Source organism: Malus sylvestris, chromosome 15, assembly GCF_916048215.2.
Source record: "Malus sylvestris chromosome 15, drMalSylv7.2, whole genome shotgun sequence".
Taxonomy (NCBI): Eukaryota; Viridiplantae; Streptophyta; class Magnoliopsida; order Rosales; family Rosaceae; genus Malus; species Malus sylvestris.
In genome coordinates, this window is record NC_062274.1 from 26938103 (window position 1) to 26956507 (window position 18405).

At 35.1% G+C, this 18405-nt stretch overlaps 1 protein-coding gene and 1 long non-coding RNA gene across 2 annotated transcripts in view; one reads left to right on the forward strand and one right to left on the reverse strand.

Moving 5' to 3' along the window:
- The window catches only part of LOC126602064 (uncharacterized), a 76220-nt gene that overhangs the window by 6933 nt on the left and 50882 nt on the right, over positions 1 to 18405 (forward strand). The gene's annotated exons all lie outside the window — the stretch shown is intronic.
- Positions 9779 to 11257, reverse strand: LOC126602062 (LOB domain-containing protein 37-like). The gene is made up of 2 exons (XM_050268875.1): positions 10674 to 11257; positions 9779 to 10591 (listed from the first exon to the last, which is right to left on the reverse strand). Exons 1-2 carry the CDS (start codon positions 10855 to 10857, stop codon positions 10023 to 10025), a joined length of 753 nt encoding a protein of 250 aa, XP_050124832.1. The 5' UTR covers positions 10858 to 11257; the 3' UTR covers positions 9779 to 10022.

The following is an 18405-nucleotide window of genomic DNA, read 5'->3' on the forward strand; positions in this document are numbered from 1 at the left end:
AGGTCCGTTATGCTAGCTTCGATGATGTTTGGTGTAGAAATGAGATGATAATCGACAATGCATTAGCATATGCTGTAGCTACTGAGATTATGTTGCACGATGACATTGAACCCCGTTCTGTGGATGAATGTCAACGTATAACTGATTGGTCAAACTGGAAACAAGCAATCCAAGTCAAACTCGATTCGCTTGCGAAACGTAAGGTGTTTAGACATGTAGCTCATACTCCTCCACATGTGAAGCCCATTGCCTACAAGTGGGTTTTTGTTCAGAAGCGTAATGAGAAGAACAAAATTGTGCGTTACAAAGCTCATCTTGTTACGCAAGGCTTCTCACAACACCCCGGGATTGACTACAATGAAACTTATTCACCTATTATGGATATGATTAATTATCGTTACCTTATCAGTTTGGTAGTTTTCGAAAAACTGAGTATGCAGCTAATGGACGTAGTAACTGCGTATCTCTATGGAGATCTTGATACAAAAATTTATATAAAAGTTCCCAAATGACTTACATTGACTAGATCAAATATTTTCAAACCCCGGAACATGCTCTCAATTCAATTGAGGCGTTCATTCTACGATTTAAAGCAATCTGGAAGAATGTGGTATAACAGTCTGAGTGAGTATTTGACTAGTCAGGGATATGTGAACAATGAACTATGCCCTTGCGTGTTCATTAAGAAGTCACATTTCAATTTTACGATTGTTGCAATGTATGTCGACAACATAAACCTCATTGAAACTCCTGGAGAGCTCGAGAGAACTACCGTGCGCCTAAAGTCAAAATTTGAGATGAAAGATCTAGGAAAGACTCGATATTGTCTCAGTCTCGAGATAGAGTACCGTCCGGATGGAATCTTAGTACATTAATCGAACTACACCCAGAAGGTGTTGCACGACTTTAACGAGGATAAAGTGAAGCCATCGAGTACTCATATGGTCATTTGATCGCTAGATGCAAAACAAGATCACTTACGTCCAAAGAAGGATGATGAAGAGATTTTGGAACCCGAAGTTTCTTATCTAAGTACGGTAAGCACTTTATTTTACTTATCTCAATGCACTAGACCCGACATCTCATTCGATATTAATCTTTTGGCAAAAAAAAAGTAATGCACCAACATGCAGACATTGGACTGGTATTAAAAACATCTTCCATTACTTAAAGGTACTACGAATCTGGGCCTGTTCTATCCCTACGGATCCTCGAGTGATGTCGCACCCCTATCTTGAGTCGATTCCTACTTTATTGGTTATGCTGACTCAGGTTACTTATCTGACCTACACAAGGCGCGTTCTCAAACGGGTTACGTCTTTACCGTTGGAGGCACTGCAATATCTTGAAGGTTAACTAGACAGACCTTAGTTACCACTTCGTCTAACATGCTGAAATTCTCGCCTTACACGAAGCTACTCGAGAATGCTTCTGGCTGAGAGCAATTGTGGGTCATATTCAAAGCTCCTGTTATTTTTACCCCATCGTTGACGTCCCAACAACAATTTATGAAGATAACGCAGCATGCATCAAACAGCTCAAGAAAGGTTACATCAAAGGAGACAACACCAAGCACATTGCGCCGAAGTTCTTCTTACATCAACAACAAAAGTATCAGAAGATTGGAGTCACGTAAATCCATTCACAAGACAACCTGGCGAACCTCTTCATCAAATCACTACCAAATGCGACGTTTCAGAAACTTGTTCAAGGAATAAGTATGCGTAAACTTTCTGAGTTGTAACATTGTTAGTTCTTTTTGGAATTATTGTCAAACTCATAGGGAGTATCCTGAAGTATATTTGCTTGATCTTAATGTAACGAGGTTTTGACGAGGCACTCACCTTGGGTTGATCATATCCCTAATGATGTCCTGTAGATGTTTCTTGACTTTGTATTACTCTCGGATTTTTTCTTGGACTATGGGTTTTGACCATAGCCATTGGGTTTTTTTGTGAGACTTAGTTCCATATGCAAGTTCCTACTTTACTTTGAGACTAGTGTGTTCCCAAAATTAGTGCCAATGAGTCCACTTCCTTAACTCTACATGATGTCGAATCTACTTGAGTATTTACACACTCAAGGGGGAGTGTTATAAACATTGTATTAAAGTGTGATTGTGTGAATCCTAGATTAGATTTGATACTAGTTATTCTTCCCCATTAGGACTTGTATTCCTTGGAGGAGAAGGATTCTTTCCTCCCTTATTACTATAAATAAAGGCACTACGTAGGGGAATAACACATCCTCTACACAACCCTACAAACACATTTCTCTCCCTACTCTCTTTCTCTATTGTGCCGCCTCTCTCCCTTGTCAAATTAAAATAAGCCACAACAAAAAATCTATTCTCATGATTTGACCAATAAAATTGCTTCCAAAACAACATTCAATAAACCGAATATATTACACATGAACCATGTCATGTGGACTACATTAGAATATTGAAATATCCTTACATTCTGCACATGCTTGATCTCACAAGAACCCAGATTGTTGTCCCGTTTGAAGATTAGGACTAAGGTAGGCCTGGGTCGAGTCTAAAATTTTCTAGGCTCAAGCCTACTATGAAATTTTCTCTTATAGATCTCTACTACAATCTAGCATTTGAATTTGGCGAATATAATAGCTATCAACTTCAGTTTAATTGTATTGGTCAGTTCAAATCTATTTCAGTCCAACAAAGAAATACAATGGCTTTAGTTATTGACATCAAAAATTCAAAACTATGGTTCTCTAGTGATATTAATTAAACTGTTCTTTCTTTTTTACTTATAGGATATGCAAATAGTAGTTTCAGCTTTTTCCTTTGATTTCAGCTTATTCTCACAGCAGCTTCCAAATAAGCCCTTTTTTTTCAGTTTACCAAACACCTAAAACCCTCACAACTTTTTTTCATGGGTGTTTTTTTTTTAAGCACCTCACTCCCAAACCATCCCTTATTGACATCAAAGATTCAAAACTAAGGTTCTCTAGTGATATTAATTAATCTGTTCTTTCTTTTTTACTTATAGGATATGAAAAAATTTCTCATCGCTTGCTGACTATTATTTTGCTTATTCTCTCATCTTCCTTTGTTATATAATCTATGAAATTGAGTGAGAAAAAAGATTCTTGTGCCGCAGAGGATTTCAAACGTGACAACTCTCTCGGAAGCCGGCACTAAATTAGAAATACCCAATTTCTCAGGGTTTTTAAAGTTTTTTTGCTGAATTTCTACTTCCCTGGTTTTAAATATTAAAAAAAAACAGTAATGTTAGGGAAATTAAATTTGTAGACAATATTTGTAAACTAAATTATGTTTCATCAATAAGAATGAGCACGTTTATCAACATTTAAGTAATAATTCAATCATCAACTTCTATGTCATTTAGTTTATCAAATTTTGTTTAAAAATTTAGTCTCACTACCCTAAAAAAAATTCTTCCCGCTAGCTTTGAATTTGAGCAACCACTCCCTCAGTCATCCATGCCTTATGGGTTTTATCGTGTACCCAAGTGCATATGCTGGTGATGGTGATGGCTACTAAGATAGCGGTTATCGCGACGGCAGTGGTTGTTGCTACAGAGAGAGGAGGTGAGGACGTCCTACTTTCTATGGTCAAGGTTCCGTCTAAATATGGAGAAGCAGATGAGGAGAGAAGATGAGCGTGAGGAAAGAGAGAGAGAGAGAATAGTGGGATAAGTTTTCATTTGTTTTCGTTTTTTTTTTAGTTAGTGCAATATCTGTACAGTCTGGTGGCCTGTGGCACCCAAGAAACTCTCTTTTGGTGAAGTAAATATTCAAATTATAATTTACTAATGCGTGTCATGTAACTGTAAATTTTCATGCATTCCTGCGGACAAAAACGTGTATGTCATGCAAATGCAATGTAATATTACACAAGTGCATGCATGTATGTACTACAATGGTGGCAGGATTCCTTCAATATTAAAACTGTACTGTTGGGTAGGTAGGACATAGCTTCTTTGATCGTTTGATGAGTGCATTGAGCAAGTAGGTAGCTTATGGAGTTGCTGCTTCCTTGGGTTAGGGCATCAAAGACCAGACAACGCCAAGTTCTCCAAGTGGGTTGAATTGAAACTTGGAGGGAGCCCTGCGGAGAATTAGGAGAATAACTTATATTGAACGAGTTCACCGTCACGTAGTGTTTTTTGTTTAATAATATAATATCAAGTACAAATTTTTTTTTCACATAATAATATATTAAATTGGATTGTAATACTATACAATAGTGAACTCATTCCATATAAGTTGCACTCAAAATTAAGCTACTAGTAGAGCCCATTCATAATGTTGGGGAGGGAGAATGTTCCGTGGGCTCCACTACAAAAGCGATGAGACGCATACCAACGGAACCACATTAAGGGCTACCTTGGGCTGTAGCCCAGGTAGTTTTCGGTAGGAAATAAAATTTTACATGTAATTTTTATCGATTTGCGAATGTAGCCCACCATATATTTTGTCACTAATGCGAATTCTCTCAATTTAATTATATGATATAGTTTACAAACCATCTTTTTTTCTCATATCTTTTTTCTCATCACTTCTTGTACATGTACAAGTTTGAAGTTGTTTAAATAACAAAAATTATTGGCTCATCTTATGAAAATTTTCTTAAGCTAGTTGATACTGTAAAAAATATAATATCAAGTTTCTTTGTTAATAAAGATTTAAAATATAATATCAAGTTTCTTTATTAATAAAGATTTAAATCTTTAAGTTAGCATATCCGGTAAAAAATTTCTAGCTCTGTCATTGAAGACACAGCTTTGCTGCACCAAAAGAAAACCCCCCATTTTCCAACCTCCCCGAGTCCTGCCGTCTCCCCGCTAGTGACTCAACCACTTACTCCTTTCTTTTCTTTTCTTTTCTTTTTCCCATTTCTTTTATTTATTTAAAGATATAATTAGGTTTAACTTGAAAAAGATATGAGGAAAAAGAATTGTAAATTGGTGGCTGACATCAAATATTCCCTCTAAAGAAGCCATATTTGAACATTTTTAAAATAATGAAGGTAAATTTATGATGGTGGTGTCGAAGTGGATCCCACCCACTCCCCAGGAGGATGAGGCAATGCTGATTAATGCTCAAGCGGATGGAATTCTATAAAGAATCAAAGTAGAACTAAAATATCTAAATATAATTTAAATTACAGTTTAATAATATTTTTTTACATTTATAAGTCGAAGATTTCAAATTTAACTAATTTAATTATGTTAATGAGTTGAATACTTAATTAGTGTGTTAACTTACTGTGTGGCTTATCTCAAACTATGCGCACTTTAAAATAGAATAAGATAATGTGTCACTAACTCTTTTTATTAAATTTTCCAAATATAGAGTGCCAATGCATTGGAGGAGCAAACATTAAACTCAAACTTCATATTTGAGTTTTAACAATTTGGTTATGTGCATTGCATTGGACTCAAAACTCAAATCTCATTTTTCTAGATTGAATAACATTTTTACTGGTTAGCATGTGTTTCACCTTGCGCTCAAATCTCATATTGAAATCCAAATTTGAGTCTCACTTTGCCTTCATACTCAAATATAAGTTTTAAGTCTCACGTGTATTTGGAGATGTTTTGCCTTCTATTTAGACTCAAATATCAAATATCTCGTATAATATGACATTATTTCATAGGAAAATTCTTCGTTGCTACGTAGTATTAAATGCTAAGGGCATTGGATGACCGGAATTGTTTTTTTAGTTTTAAACAACGATATTATCGAAATTAAAGTGTGGAGAAGGGGCTAATGTAGTATCCCACATCAGTGGGGTGAGGGTTGGTTCCTAGCCTTATATGTACTTGCCCCTCTCTTCCTAGCATGACATGTCTTGGGTAGTGAGGTTCTCTTGCCTAGGAACAAATCCATGAGGGCGTGGCCCAAAGCGGAGAATATTGTGCTACGGCGGAGTCGGGATGTGACAGCTAAGCATCATAATGGGCTAGTAATAATGTGATTCAAATTCGCATTTGACGAGAATCAAAATTAAGATATCTCACTTACAAATGATGAGAAAACTCTATTAGATTATTGCTTTTTATTAGTCTTCTGATTTTAAGTCATCCAATATTTGCATCATTTAAGGCTATATAGCACCAAAGTGAAACTCTATTTCATTATAATTTTATGTTTATTATTAATATGGTAAATAAGACAGCCAAAATTGACGCTGACATGGTCCGTCTATCTTGGCTTGCCATTGGGTGAAAGAGACGCACAAACCACAAGCTTTGGAGAGATTTTTCGATGTAACCGGTACACGGGATAGTACTTCACATGTCACTAAACAAATTACGGGATATGTGTGCTAAAAATTTAATAACTTAAAAAATAAAATTTCTCATCATTCCTATTAAAACACGTGGAATACTACTTGTATTCCAGTCACAACTAAAAATTCCTCAGAGCGTTGCAAGCAGTGGGTCCCCCCAAACACAACCCTTTTGATTCCTTCTCCATCTGTACAGTTTAGTTTCTGAGTTTCTCTCTCTGCATCCATTCCATTAAAATTACCAAATATATTTTATTTCTCTCTACTGTACGCCCGGTGCATTATTGCTCATATCATTAAGTATGGGGGTTTGCTTGGTATAGACCTCATTATTTGACACATGTTATTTTACTTAACCGTAGTTTTTTTTTTTTTAATTAGAAAAGGAACATTTAGTATTAAAGTGAAGTAGAGTTAGTTGAAATGACATATGTCGGATGATGAGATGTATGGTGAACATACATCATAGTTATAATAGTGAGCAAAATGTTCCCATAATATAAGTGCTTTGATTTTTTTTCAAATATCTGACCACTTATATTATAAAAATTAATGTACCAGATAGCATTCCCACCCACCCTGCGTCCAAATAGCTTACTTCAATTTTTTTAGTGCCTTTTTCCTTACCACCATAAAGTCGTGGTAATGCTCATATTGCGTTAAATTATTTGAAATTTCAAAATTTATGTAGTAGATAAATCAAATTAAACTTATTCAAAAGTTATCAAAAGTTTCACTCAGTCATTTTTATAGTTTGAGTTTCAACATTCATGTTTTACTGCAACAGTTCCACCCTTATAAGTAGATAAATTAAATTAAACTCACCCTATTAAATTTTAAGGAAAACTAATGAAAAATTCAAAAAAACTTCTCTTTTAATGAAAAGTCATTTTTAAAGGTATAGTATATAATGACAATTAAAGGTAAAAATGTGTTTTTTTTGTTAAAAGTGAACAATACCGGGAGTGTTTTGTTAAAACTCCCTAAATTTTACCCTTAACTATTCATGTTTCACTGCAATAGTTCCACTCTTATCACTTTTATAGTTTGACACATGTATTATCTGATAACATAATATGCTAGATTAAGGGTGGGCATTTGATATAGAAAACTAAAACCAAAACACAAACCAAATTGGACTGCACCTAACGGTTCGATTTTGAGATTGTGAAAGGGAACTGCAATGTAGGAAACGGTTAGGTTTTGGTTTTGACTTTTGAAAACCGCACTGCAAATATTAATAAACATTTAATTAAATGTCCATATTAAATGTCATGTTTTAATTGGTTGTTTGTTATGAGTCCATACCCATCGTATGGACTAAACCACACTAGAATATTATTATTCATACTTTCTTTCTTTAGCCTTCAACATAATATCATCACACATCAATGGGGGTGGACACTTGAATGCATTATCCTACACTAGACATGTGATCAAAGGGTAAATGTTCCACACAAAGGACGTTGACAAATTGACACAAAATGCATTGAAAATTGGATCATCAGGCACTTGAATGCATTATCCCACATTGGATTTGTACCCTTTAGGAGCACTCTCTGTGATGTTCAGATTGGGAGATGCTTATTAATATGTTCTAATTTATGATGTCTTTCATTTCAAGTTCTAATCTATGATCCTACTAGAAATTATTGTACTTTTAGATGAGTTTGCTACACTTGATCTTAGCCAAAAGGCCGAGAAAGGTATTCTTCTAGATGAGTTAAACAAAAAAAACAAAAAAAGTTGTTCTTCTTTGTTGATTGCATTTCATATATTAAATTGTACATTTTTGCTTAAAAACTAAACTGAAATCGTTTGAAACTGCACCGAACCCAACCGAACTGCAAAAAGTTTTGGTTTTAATTTCGGTTTCATTCAAAACAATACTTGAACCGACCCGTGCCCACCCCTATGCTAAACGGTCTATCAAGTAGTTAAGTAATGTTTATGAGCACATTGACTTACTATTTTAAAAATCATGCGCAATGATAATGTTGTGTCGGAATTAAGGCTCTCATTTCAAATTTTTTTTTTCCTTAAGTGATTGTTGTAGTATAGAAAAAAATAAAATAAAAATCTTTTGGGGGAGGATGGAATGGGAACTTATGCTATGGCAAGCAGCATTTCAACATTTCTTGAAGTACATGGCGATGTGAATGTGATATGTTTACCAACAAAAAAACAAAAAGAAATACAAGAGGATATGAGTGGACCATTTGTTTTGTCTACTATTTTTGTAATGTTAGGAGATTTTGTGGTTTCAAGATCTAGGCTTTGAGTTGAATGCTCCAAGAGGACCTGAGAATGTAGGAGTTTTCTCCACCTTTGTTTGCTAAGACAAATGAAACTAAAAACGGTGTGGGTGCTACTCCAACTCCGTAATTCAATACCCGGCTCTGATCAACTGAAGGAACTAGTTGAATCCATTCATTTTTCATTCCCGATTAATGACTTTCCAATTCCAAATGAGTAAGCATGTTGACGCTTCTAAGTTCTTAACAATCTGCAATTCAAACTATTTTATTTTCTCCATACTCACACGTTACGTAAACTTGTATAGGTTAAACATGTAAGTGTTTAAATTCTAACCTTGTCTGCATGAGATGGATTGTAGTTGTGAATATTATGAGTCTCTTCAACCCACTATCACTCCAAGATCTCACTAATTATATTAGTGGAGTAAAGAGAGGATGAAATCGAAGGAGAGACCTAGAAGGGTTGGTAATAATTAATGGGTAGTAGGGTTTGGTCTAACTCATTACATGCAAGTTGAGGAGGAGTTAAGGATGAAGGAAGCAGAACCAACCAGAAAAGAAGTTCCCTGCCTGCCTCCCTCCCGCAACCATTAACATGACGATCCTCCATAATTGGAATGTTGCTGCTCTTTAGGCTCTAAGCTTTCCCGTCGTCTTTCCCTGGGTGGGTTTGGCTTTGTTTTGGGGTTGTTTCCCCTTTGTTTTTGCATGGAAGAAAATATCCAAAATATCGCCGATATATCGGCGATATTTTCGTTTTTTTGAGTTACCGATATTTTAATGAATATCCAATGAATTTTCGTCAAAATATCGCGATATTATCGATAATATCGCGATATTAATTATAATATCGCCTAATATCGTGATATTAACTATAATATCGCGATATTAATCCAAAAATTCCTGAAAATTTTGAGAGTTGTTTACCCTTTGTTTTTTTTTTGGTACCGTGAGAGTTTCTCTCGGCTTGTTCCATGTTATAATATCGCGATATTAATTATAATATCGCCTAATATCGTGATATTAACTATAATATCGCGATATTAGTCCAAAAATTCTTGAAAATTTTGAGAGTTGTTTCCCCTTTGTTTTTTTTTTGGTACCGTGAGAGTTTCTCTCGGCTTGTTCCATGTTCTCTTTGGGCTTGTGCCCTGTTAATATAAATCTTTATTTAACAAAAATAAAAATAAAAAATTCTGAAAATAGAAACCAAATTGGATACAAAAACTACACAAAATTGTAAAAACAAGAAGAAGATATAAATACCATTAATTATTTATATATTTATTAATGTCACACAAACTCTCAATTTTCTCTCTCTTTTTTTATCTCTATAAACAGTAACAAGATCATCAAAAACTCGCCGGACATGGATTCCGGGCAACCCCCCCAAAGAGATCAAACTAGGGATATTACAGAAGAGAGAGAGTATATAGCCGCGTCGGATTCACCAACAAAAAATTGGCGGAAGGGAAAATTCCTCATGGGAACAAGTTGAGTAGCTTTCTCTCCGTTCCGACGGCGTAGGAGTACGGGTGTTGATCTTCGAACCCACTCTCGAAGCACGTGCTGACGCCGGACTCATCCGAGTTCATGGACGGGGTTCCGGGTCGTCGGGTCTCCGGTTTGGGCTTGGGTTTGAAAGACGGGGTCGGGGTCAACCGGAGATCCAGATCCGCGTGTTGCTGGGGCTGAAGTAACTTGGTGGAGGACTCGTCGGCCGCGGCGGATCGCTTGCGTTTCGGCGAGGAGGCCCTGGCGGACCGGGAGCTGGTGAACCGGGAGGAGGAACCGGAGTTGTGACTCGGATCTCGAAGCCTCCACATGTCGGTAGAGATAGTGACGCCGCCGACATCGGCCTCGGAGGCCTCGTCGGGAGTGGACGCTCCGCCGAGGAGCTCGGGAATCGGCCGGAGCGTACCGCCGCTGAGGACGGTCTCAACGGCAGCCTGGCAGACGTGCCAGTTGCCGGTCCAGAGCAGCCCAACTGCTCCGTTGACCGGGTTGATCGTACGGCCGCAGGCTTCAAACAACAGGGACTGAAACAGAACTGAAAACAAACGAAAATCAGAAACGAAAAAATGGAAAAACTAGTCGTGAAAACGAAGGGTACAATCGGAATAATTACGAACCGGGACGTTGGGAATCGGGGACGGCGGAGATGAAGGACATGAGGCCGGCGCGGCCGAAGAACTTGGCGACGAAGACGGTGGCGTGGCCTTGGGCTTCGGGGGTTTCGATCCACTGGAGGGAGGGGCGGAGCATGCAGGAGTCGCTGCAGCCCTTTCGGAGAACTCGACAGCCGTTGCAACTCATGATAATAATCCTTGTTGTGGAAGTGAAACAGTCAGAATTACATGAGATTGCTTTCAGTCCAAGAAAAAGGGGGGAGAGAGAGAGAGAGAGAGAGAGAGAGAGAGAGAGAGAGGAGGGGAAAATTAAGCTAAGCTGGCCAAGGAGGCCCGGGGAAGGTGATATAAATAGAGGAGAGAGACGGAGATGGGTGTGCTGAGAAGTGGGGGGAGTGTTTGGGTCTGGGTGTGGAGACTGGAGAGAGAGATGAGGAGATTCCAAGGAGTTGGGCGAGAGCGGCTCCGTGTTTCCGCGCAGGATGTTCCTCCACCGTTGGATTCTTTGCTTTTGACTGTGGGAACACTGGAGAGTGGAATGTGGATTATACTTGATGGGATTGGATATGGGGTAATCGCTACCAGCTGCTTTCCTTTTCATCTCATTTATTTTGCCCCTTCGTGGCCCTTTGCTCCCTGCCTTTTCGTTTTTTTAATCTTCCACTTGCATTGGAGGCTTGCGTTGCGTCACTCACAAAATAAATAAAATCAATATAATAATGCATGGTAAATTTGGTTTAGATGCTTTCGTTTTAGAGTGAACTTAGGAACATCACATCTTTATATTATATTTGGGTACAATATGATGTCATAAGTGATGTATATTGCAAATATTTAAGAAAATAAACTCATTAGTTGTTGGGCTTACACCACACCAAACTTTAACGATCTAAACTGTCTTTTTTTGCAAGTTGCACCACATAAATCATCCTTACAAAATATTAGTCATATCGGAAATGTTTAAGGTATTTAATTGAGTTCAAAGATATTGACCAACACTTTGTTCTATAAGAAATATTAAAATTTCATCGTAATAATTAAATAGGCAAATTATTTCGAATTGAATTGAATTTTTGTAAGGATGATCTACGATCAAGACTTACAAATTAGACGGTTTGGATCGTTGAAATTCGATGTGAAGTGGGTTACACAATTAGTCCCCACTTTTTTTAAAAATAAAGATCACTTCTCTTAAAAGGCTTCTATATACATAACTTTCCACATCATATAATACACAAATTTGATACTAAAACGTAGTCTCTCTAACATTTTTCTTTGTTTAGCAATTACAATGTGGTCATCTTCCACTCCTTATTGTCGACATACACAACTAAAAGAAAATTGCTCAGGTCTTTACTTGCAAAACACAGTTTTAGTCATTACATTTTTCAATTAGAAAGCGAGAAATTTTACTCAGAAAGCGAGACATTTTATACAAAGACACAAATAACTAGTTTAAAACATAAAATAAAAGTTTAGATTGCACGTCAAATTGTGATTTGCAATCAGAAGGCGAGACATTTTACTCAAATCTTTATAATATATATATATATATATAAGCATATGTAGGGCTAATATTTAAGCATACCATAACCATTCGTTAGTAAGGGAAGGGAAGAGGATTATATATTGCCTATCTATGAAGTAATAATATATGGCATTTGACAGTGGGGAGGGAGAAGGTCCAATAAAGGGATATGGTAATGTTTTATAATGGGATTAACCATTGAGGGCTTTGCTTAGGATTTCGAGGAGTTTTTGAAAGCTTAAATGAGTGAAAGAATAATGGGGATGAGATTCTGAGCCGGAGGTGCAATCAAATTTAACCATGTAAGCCATTGCCTGGGTGGGGGTGGTATGGGGGACAAGTCAGCACTCAGGGTTCGTCTTCATTTTTTTATTTTTAATTATGTTTTTTTATTGATTAATGTTGGAAATACATATATATTGCCCATATTTTGTGTCACGCTACCATACATGGAGTAACATGGAGGGAGGTGCATATGTTTTAGATTCTCTCAAGCCTTTTAAACCTTTTCTTTCTTCCACATTTTTTAAAGTCACGTTATTCTTATTTAACCTAATATAATTAATCAAGCGGATTTGGGCATCGCTAATTAAGTATGTCTATCCGTCCTTCCTTCTGCATTTAAATAAAAAAAATACCTAAGGGTATCGTAATTAAGTGAAGCAATTTCAATCAACATTCTAGTTGGGAATTGCTTATGATGATCTTAGAGTAGTATTTGGTGGAATGGGTTAAGGGTTAAGATTCTAATCTTGTCTTTACCAGTGGCAAAATGCTGACAGAACACCCAGAGATTCTAGTTTTCTAAAATTAAAATAGTACCATGAAGCACATGAACTTGGACTCAAGTGGGTTTTTGGTGGAATGGGTTAAGTGTTAAATCCTATAAATCAATCTCATGGAAGGAAAATCAATATGTTAAAGATATTGAAGGATCAAAATATCTACAAATCTTATATGATTAGTTGGTCCAATTAAATATTAAGTCTCAACTGAACTTCGTTGAAATGAATCTTGAGTTCAAATCTCACAAAAGACATTTGTTAACATAAAAAGGAGAAAAAAATCCTAATCAGAAAAATCAATATTAGGTAATTTCTTTTAATTTAATTCTTCTAAAACGAGTAGGGAGAAGTTACATTGCAAATGGAGGCACATCGACTGTCTTAGCAATAAACGTATGCATGACGATACAGTGTGAAAATGGGCCATAAATTGATATACGTGTTGAGAAAAAACACCAACTTATACATGTACAATTTTCTCTTTAGACTGAATATTGCTAGTTCTTGATGTTTATATCATCGCCCCAATTTTCCTTAAATATTAACTACATCACACTGTCATTTTTAGGTGGGAAGTTTTATCTTAAAAGACCTAATTACTCAAGGCTCACACCTCCTATACTTATGATGGAATAATTATACTTAATCAATAATTTATAACAATTACGAATAAATAATCAAAACATTTTTTTTTTTGGTGAAGATAATCAAAACAAACTTTCAATTTTGTATGTTCACTTCTATGTTGTCTTGTAATTCACTTTGTTCTCTTCGAATCGCAGTGCCTTCTTACATCATCGCCGCAGCTTCTAAAAAGGTGACTGCGCCCTAGTTTGGGAGTGAGGTGCTTAAAAAAAAAGCACCCATGAAAAAAAGCTGTGAAGGTTTTAGGTGTTTGGTAAACTGAAAAAAAATGGCTTATTTTGGAAGCTGCTGTGAGAATAAGCTGAAATCAAAGGAAAAAGCTGAAGCTGCTATTTGCAGCTTTGGAAAACTGGCTTTTTTTCAAAGCACACGAAGCTACAGTGCTCCTTTAATGAAAAGACCCACTATCAGACTCTTTTTTTTTCCAAAAGCACTTTTACAAAAAAGTTTACCAAACACTCTGCTGTTTTATTTCACAGCCGCTTATTCTCACAACACAGCCGCTTATTCTCACAGCAGTTTTTTTTCAAAGCACAGCAATACCAAACCAGCCCTATATCATATATAATATGTAGAAACATAAATAATAATAATTCTCTCCTTAAAATATTAAGAAGAAAAATGGTTCATTTCATTTGGAAGAAGAAAGCATCCAATTGACTTGTGAATGATTGAAGATAAGTCCTTCACGGTTTAAACAAGTAGTTACATTACTTGGGATTATAACAGTTGAATAATGCAAGAGTTCCACTTCTTTAATCATTCTGACTTGGTTGTGTTCCAGAATAACATCTCACGTCAGTGTTAATGATAAAATAATATACAATTAATATATAAAAAAATTCTTCCCTAGACCTTTATGGCACAAAATCCGGTTCTAGTTACCAATAAAATGATCAATTTATTTTTGTCCTGAATCGAGATACGTATCTTTTTATGAAACATTTTTCTGCACAAAATATCTGCAGTGTTCTTGAAAACTCTGCATAACCGAGCTGGTAATTAATAAATAGTCCATTATGAATATAAAATTTATTAGAAAGACTGTATTTTCGAATCATATTTACGAATCATATGATACAATAAGTGATGTGTATATTTTTTTTAATTATCTAATTGAATGTGATTATATGATATTTTTGTTATTTTTTATTACGATCTAGTGATATTCCTCTTCACTTGTAAGTGAAAAGTTTTAGGTTCGATTTTCGTCAAAATCGAATTTGAACCATATCTTTGCTAATCCATTATAAAGTTAAACTCACTCTTCTCTCTTAATGTAGATATTATTATTTATAAAAAAAATTAAAAATATGATATTCCTATCATTACTATGATGAATAATAGTACGATTAGCCTAAAAAAGTGGCACCAGTTGGTACTAGTAGTACCGCAGGCATAAGGCAACTGCACAAGGCATGCATTTTCCACGAGGAACTACCCAAATGGCCAATACCCTTTACACCATGTAAATACATTTTTTTAATAAACGATATTATCTACACTAAAAAAAATAGATAAGCATAACCTCATAATGGACTAGTAATAACATGATTCAAATTTATCCTTGACAAGATTGGAATCCAAGATCGCATTTACAAATATAAAAAATACCGTTAAACTGTATACTAAATGGCACCATATATGGAGACTTAGATGTTCATTGCACCTACAATTTCTGTCCGATATTGCATTGCATCAAAGGAATGAAATTTAAGTACTAGTGTTTGATGACGTCAATTGTTGGGACACATCTCACAGAGCGTTTGATTTATTTGGTTTCACTCAATCACACATTGATCTTACTCAGTGCAAGAATGGTTTTAATCAAAACGTTTTATCCAAAGTGCATTGCATCATAGGAGAGGAACAATAAATGGTGCTCAAGTCACTTGTCTTGTCAGACGCCTCTCACAAACATCTCGCCAGTCTCACTTAGTGTGATTACTGACATAATCAAGCGATCATGCTGAAATGCATTGCATAATTAACAAAAATAAAAGGTACGGATGATCGACAATATATTATCCATCAGACACCTTCCACAAAAATATAAAACTTTTCTCACTCGATATATATAAGAACTGTCTTAGTCAACAAACCACGTCGGGTGGTTTCTCTCACGCCAAAGGTATCAATGACAGTCACCTATAGCTGGAAAATTTTGGTGGCTGGGGCACACGAGATGTCTTAATTTAGGAAGTGTTAAAAGAAAGGAAGCGATTAAGAAAAGTGAAAAAAACAATGAGAGCGTCTTAAACAGTGATTTGAGATGTAATTCCATCCAAATTATTGGTAAGGGTGAAAGAAAGCGCTGTTGAAAAGAGAAGAATTAGGAGCAAGGTATAAAATATCGATGATATCAGAAATATCGGTAATTCAAAAATACGGAAATTTCGATGGAAATATCGGGATATTATCGATATCGATAAAAATTGAATAAAAACTACGGAAATTATAAGAAAAACTTGGAAATTTTTATTGAAACTTTGCAGGATGTTTATTTAATCAATTATCTATTAGTTTATTACAAAAAATTGGAAGGAAATGCATTGCATAATAGATATAATTGATTTAAGTTGATTATATAGCGAGCTGACAAACATTGTGAGTGTAGAAAATATGTAGTAATTAATGAAAGAAGTTTAAACACACCATAATTATTTATATATAATGAATTAGTACAATATTTTACACTTTGTACATTGCATGGTAAGATATATGAGTGACTTAGCAAGGTCTAAAATATCGATGATATCGAAAATATTGGTAGTCCAAAAAAATATCGGTAGTCCAAAAACACGAAAATTTCGATGAAAATATCGAGATATTATGAATATTTTAGACCAAAGGAAATAGTAGGAGTGTCCTAGTCTGGTGAGACGTGGCGTTCTTATCCCTACCGCCAGGCATGTCGCCCTCCAACTTGCAGGTGCTGACAATTTTCAACCAAACCACAACGTGTACAAACACAAGATTATCACAAATAAATAAAAGCAATCACTTCATATTTTGCCTTTGTAATGTGAGATCGACTTGTTTAAAATGAAGGAAAATAATCGTCGGTTCTTTTTGGGAATTTTAACAAAAAACTCACAGTACTGTTCACTTTAATGAAAAATCATATTTTTACACTAAAAAGTCAAACCTGGTACTATTCACTTTACCCTTTATTTTGTCTTTATCATTAAAACTCAAAGTTTTCAAGCTCTTTTCATTAGTTTTTCTTTCTTTTTGTAGGGTTCTTAAAAATTTAATAATCGTGTTTGTTTATTGTACATCGTACGATCAATTTTTATTAGATACTATTTATAATTGAATTTTAAATTTTAAATTATTTCTGATCGCACAATGTACGATAAATATAGGAATCCCTAAAATTCCTAAAAAAAGAATCCGACGAGGATCCTTTTCCTAAAACGAATTCACTATTTCGTAGAATCTCAATTTAATAATATATTATTATTGTATATACAATTTTACATTTTATAATATATTATTGATTTAAAACGTTATAATCTTACACTTAACAATATATTATTAATATGAAACATCTCATTACAATAAATGTTACTATATAAATTATTCTCCTGTAATTTTCTTTTCTTTTCAACCATGCTTTGTTAATACATATATATATATATATATATATATATATATATATATATATATATATCTATATAAAATGCGTTGTTTTGGGCAATTGATTGACTTTCCTCCTCTCCTGAGCCATGCGCATGGGATAGGAGGGGGTCACTTCCGAGCCGGACTTATATTACTCCTGCACTGCAACATTGCAAACAACACACGTAACTTAAGCCTTGAGGAAGTAAAGGCTTGACCCAAAACAAAGCAAACGAAAATATGAAGAGGTAGAGGTTAGCGATAGGTTATGCTACTTTTTAACAAGTCAAGAAAATTATCATATTTGAATATCACTGTGATGGTATCTAGTCACATATGAAAATTTTGCATTTCACGATGCTCTTTTGTATTTATGTATCACTTGATTCTATCTATGCAAGTACAAACTTTAATGCAATGACTAGACTCCTTTGTGTGGGAGTCAGACATAGGATACAAAATAATTTTAACGTAACAAATTATTGTGCAATTTAATTTACCATGTGACGGTAATGTTATCTTAAAATAACGTCCCGTTTGCATGAATTCTTTTCAATCCTATGAGTTGAAAGAATCTACATGTTAATTTAGGTACCTGAAATTAAACCCTTTTAACTCAAATTAGACTTTTGGTGGTATAAGACATTTTGAATTATCAACTTAAAGATATAACAGCAATTTCAAGCTTATGCTGCCATGCATTTGATAATTTAATATTTGTCATCAGTTTATGAAAACTTAATGCATTGGGTTCTTTAAATTTGGATTTTGGAGAAATGTTTGAGTGTAAAGGCTACAACATTATGTGATACTATTAAGATTAGGATTAAAGGAGCCAATTAACCTTTTTCTATTGTTTTATTCATGCGAAAGCAGTGGCAGATTCAAAAATTTGGATGTTAGGGATCTTAATGTTAAAGGTCCAAGTTTTTTTTATAAAAACATTGCGCGAACCATGTTGAACTTATGCCAACAGATATTGACATATATTGAAGCAATATGATCATTGTTATCGAGAGAATTTGATGGGTGCTCTCGACGCAATCTATTGAGTATTGCCGAGATATGTCTAGTATAAATTACATCAAATACTTTGTGTGCACAAAAAGAACTCATATCAAACATTCAAAGGGTTTTCAAAAACCCTCACAGT

Bases quoted from the DNA above. Each gene is read 5' to 3' on its own strand.
- LOC126602062 (XM_050268875.1), bottom strand. From the start codon at position 10,857: ATGAGTTGCAACGGCTGTCGAGTTCTCCGAAAGGGCTGCAGCGACTCC. The intron at 10,592-10,673 runs GTTCGTAATTAT...GTTTGTTTTCAG, and splicing joins CCCCGATTCCCAACGTCCCG to TTCTGTTTCAGTCCCTGTTG.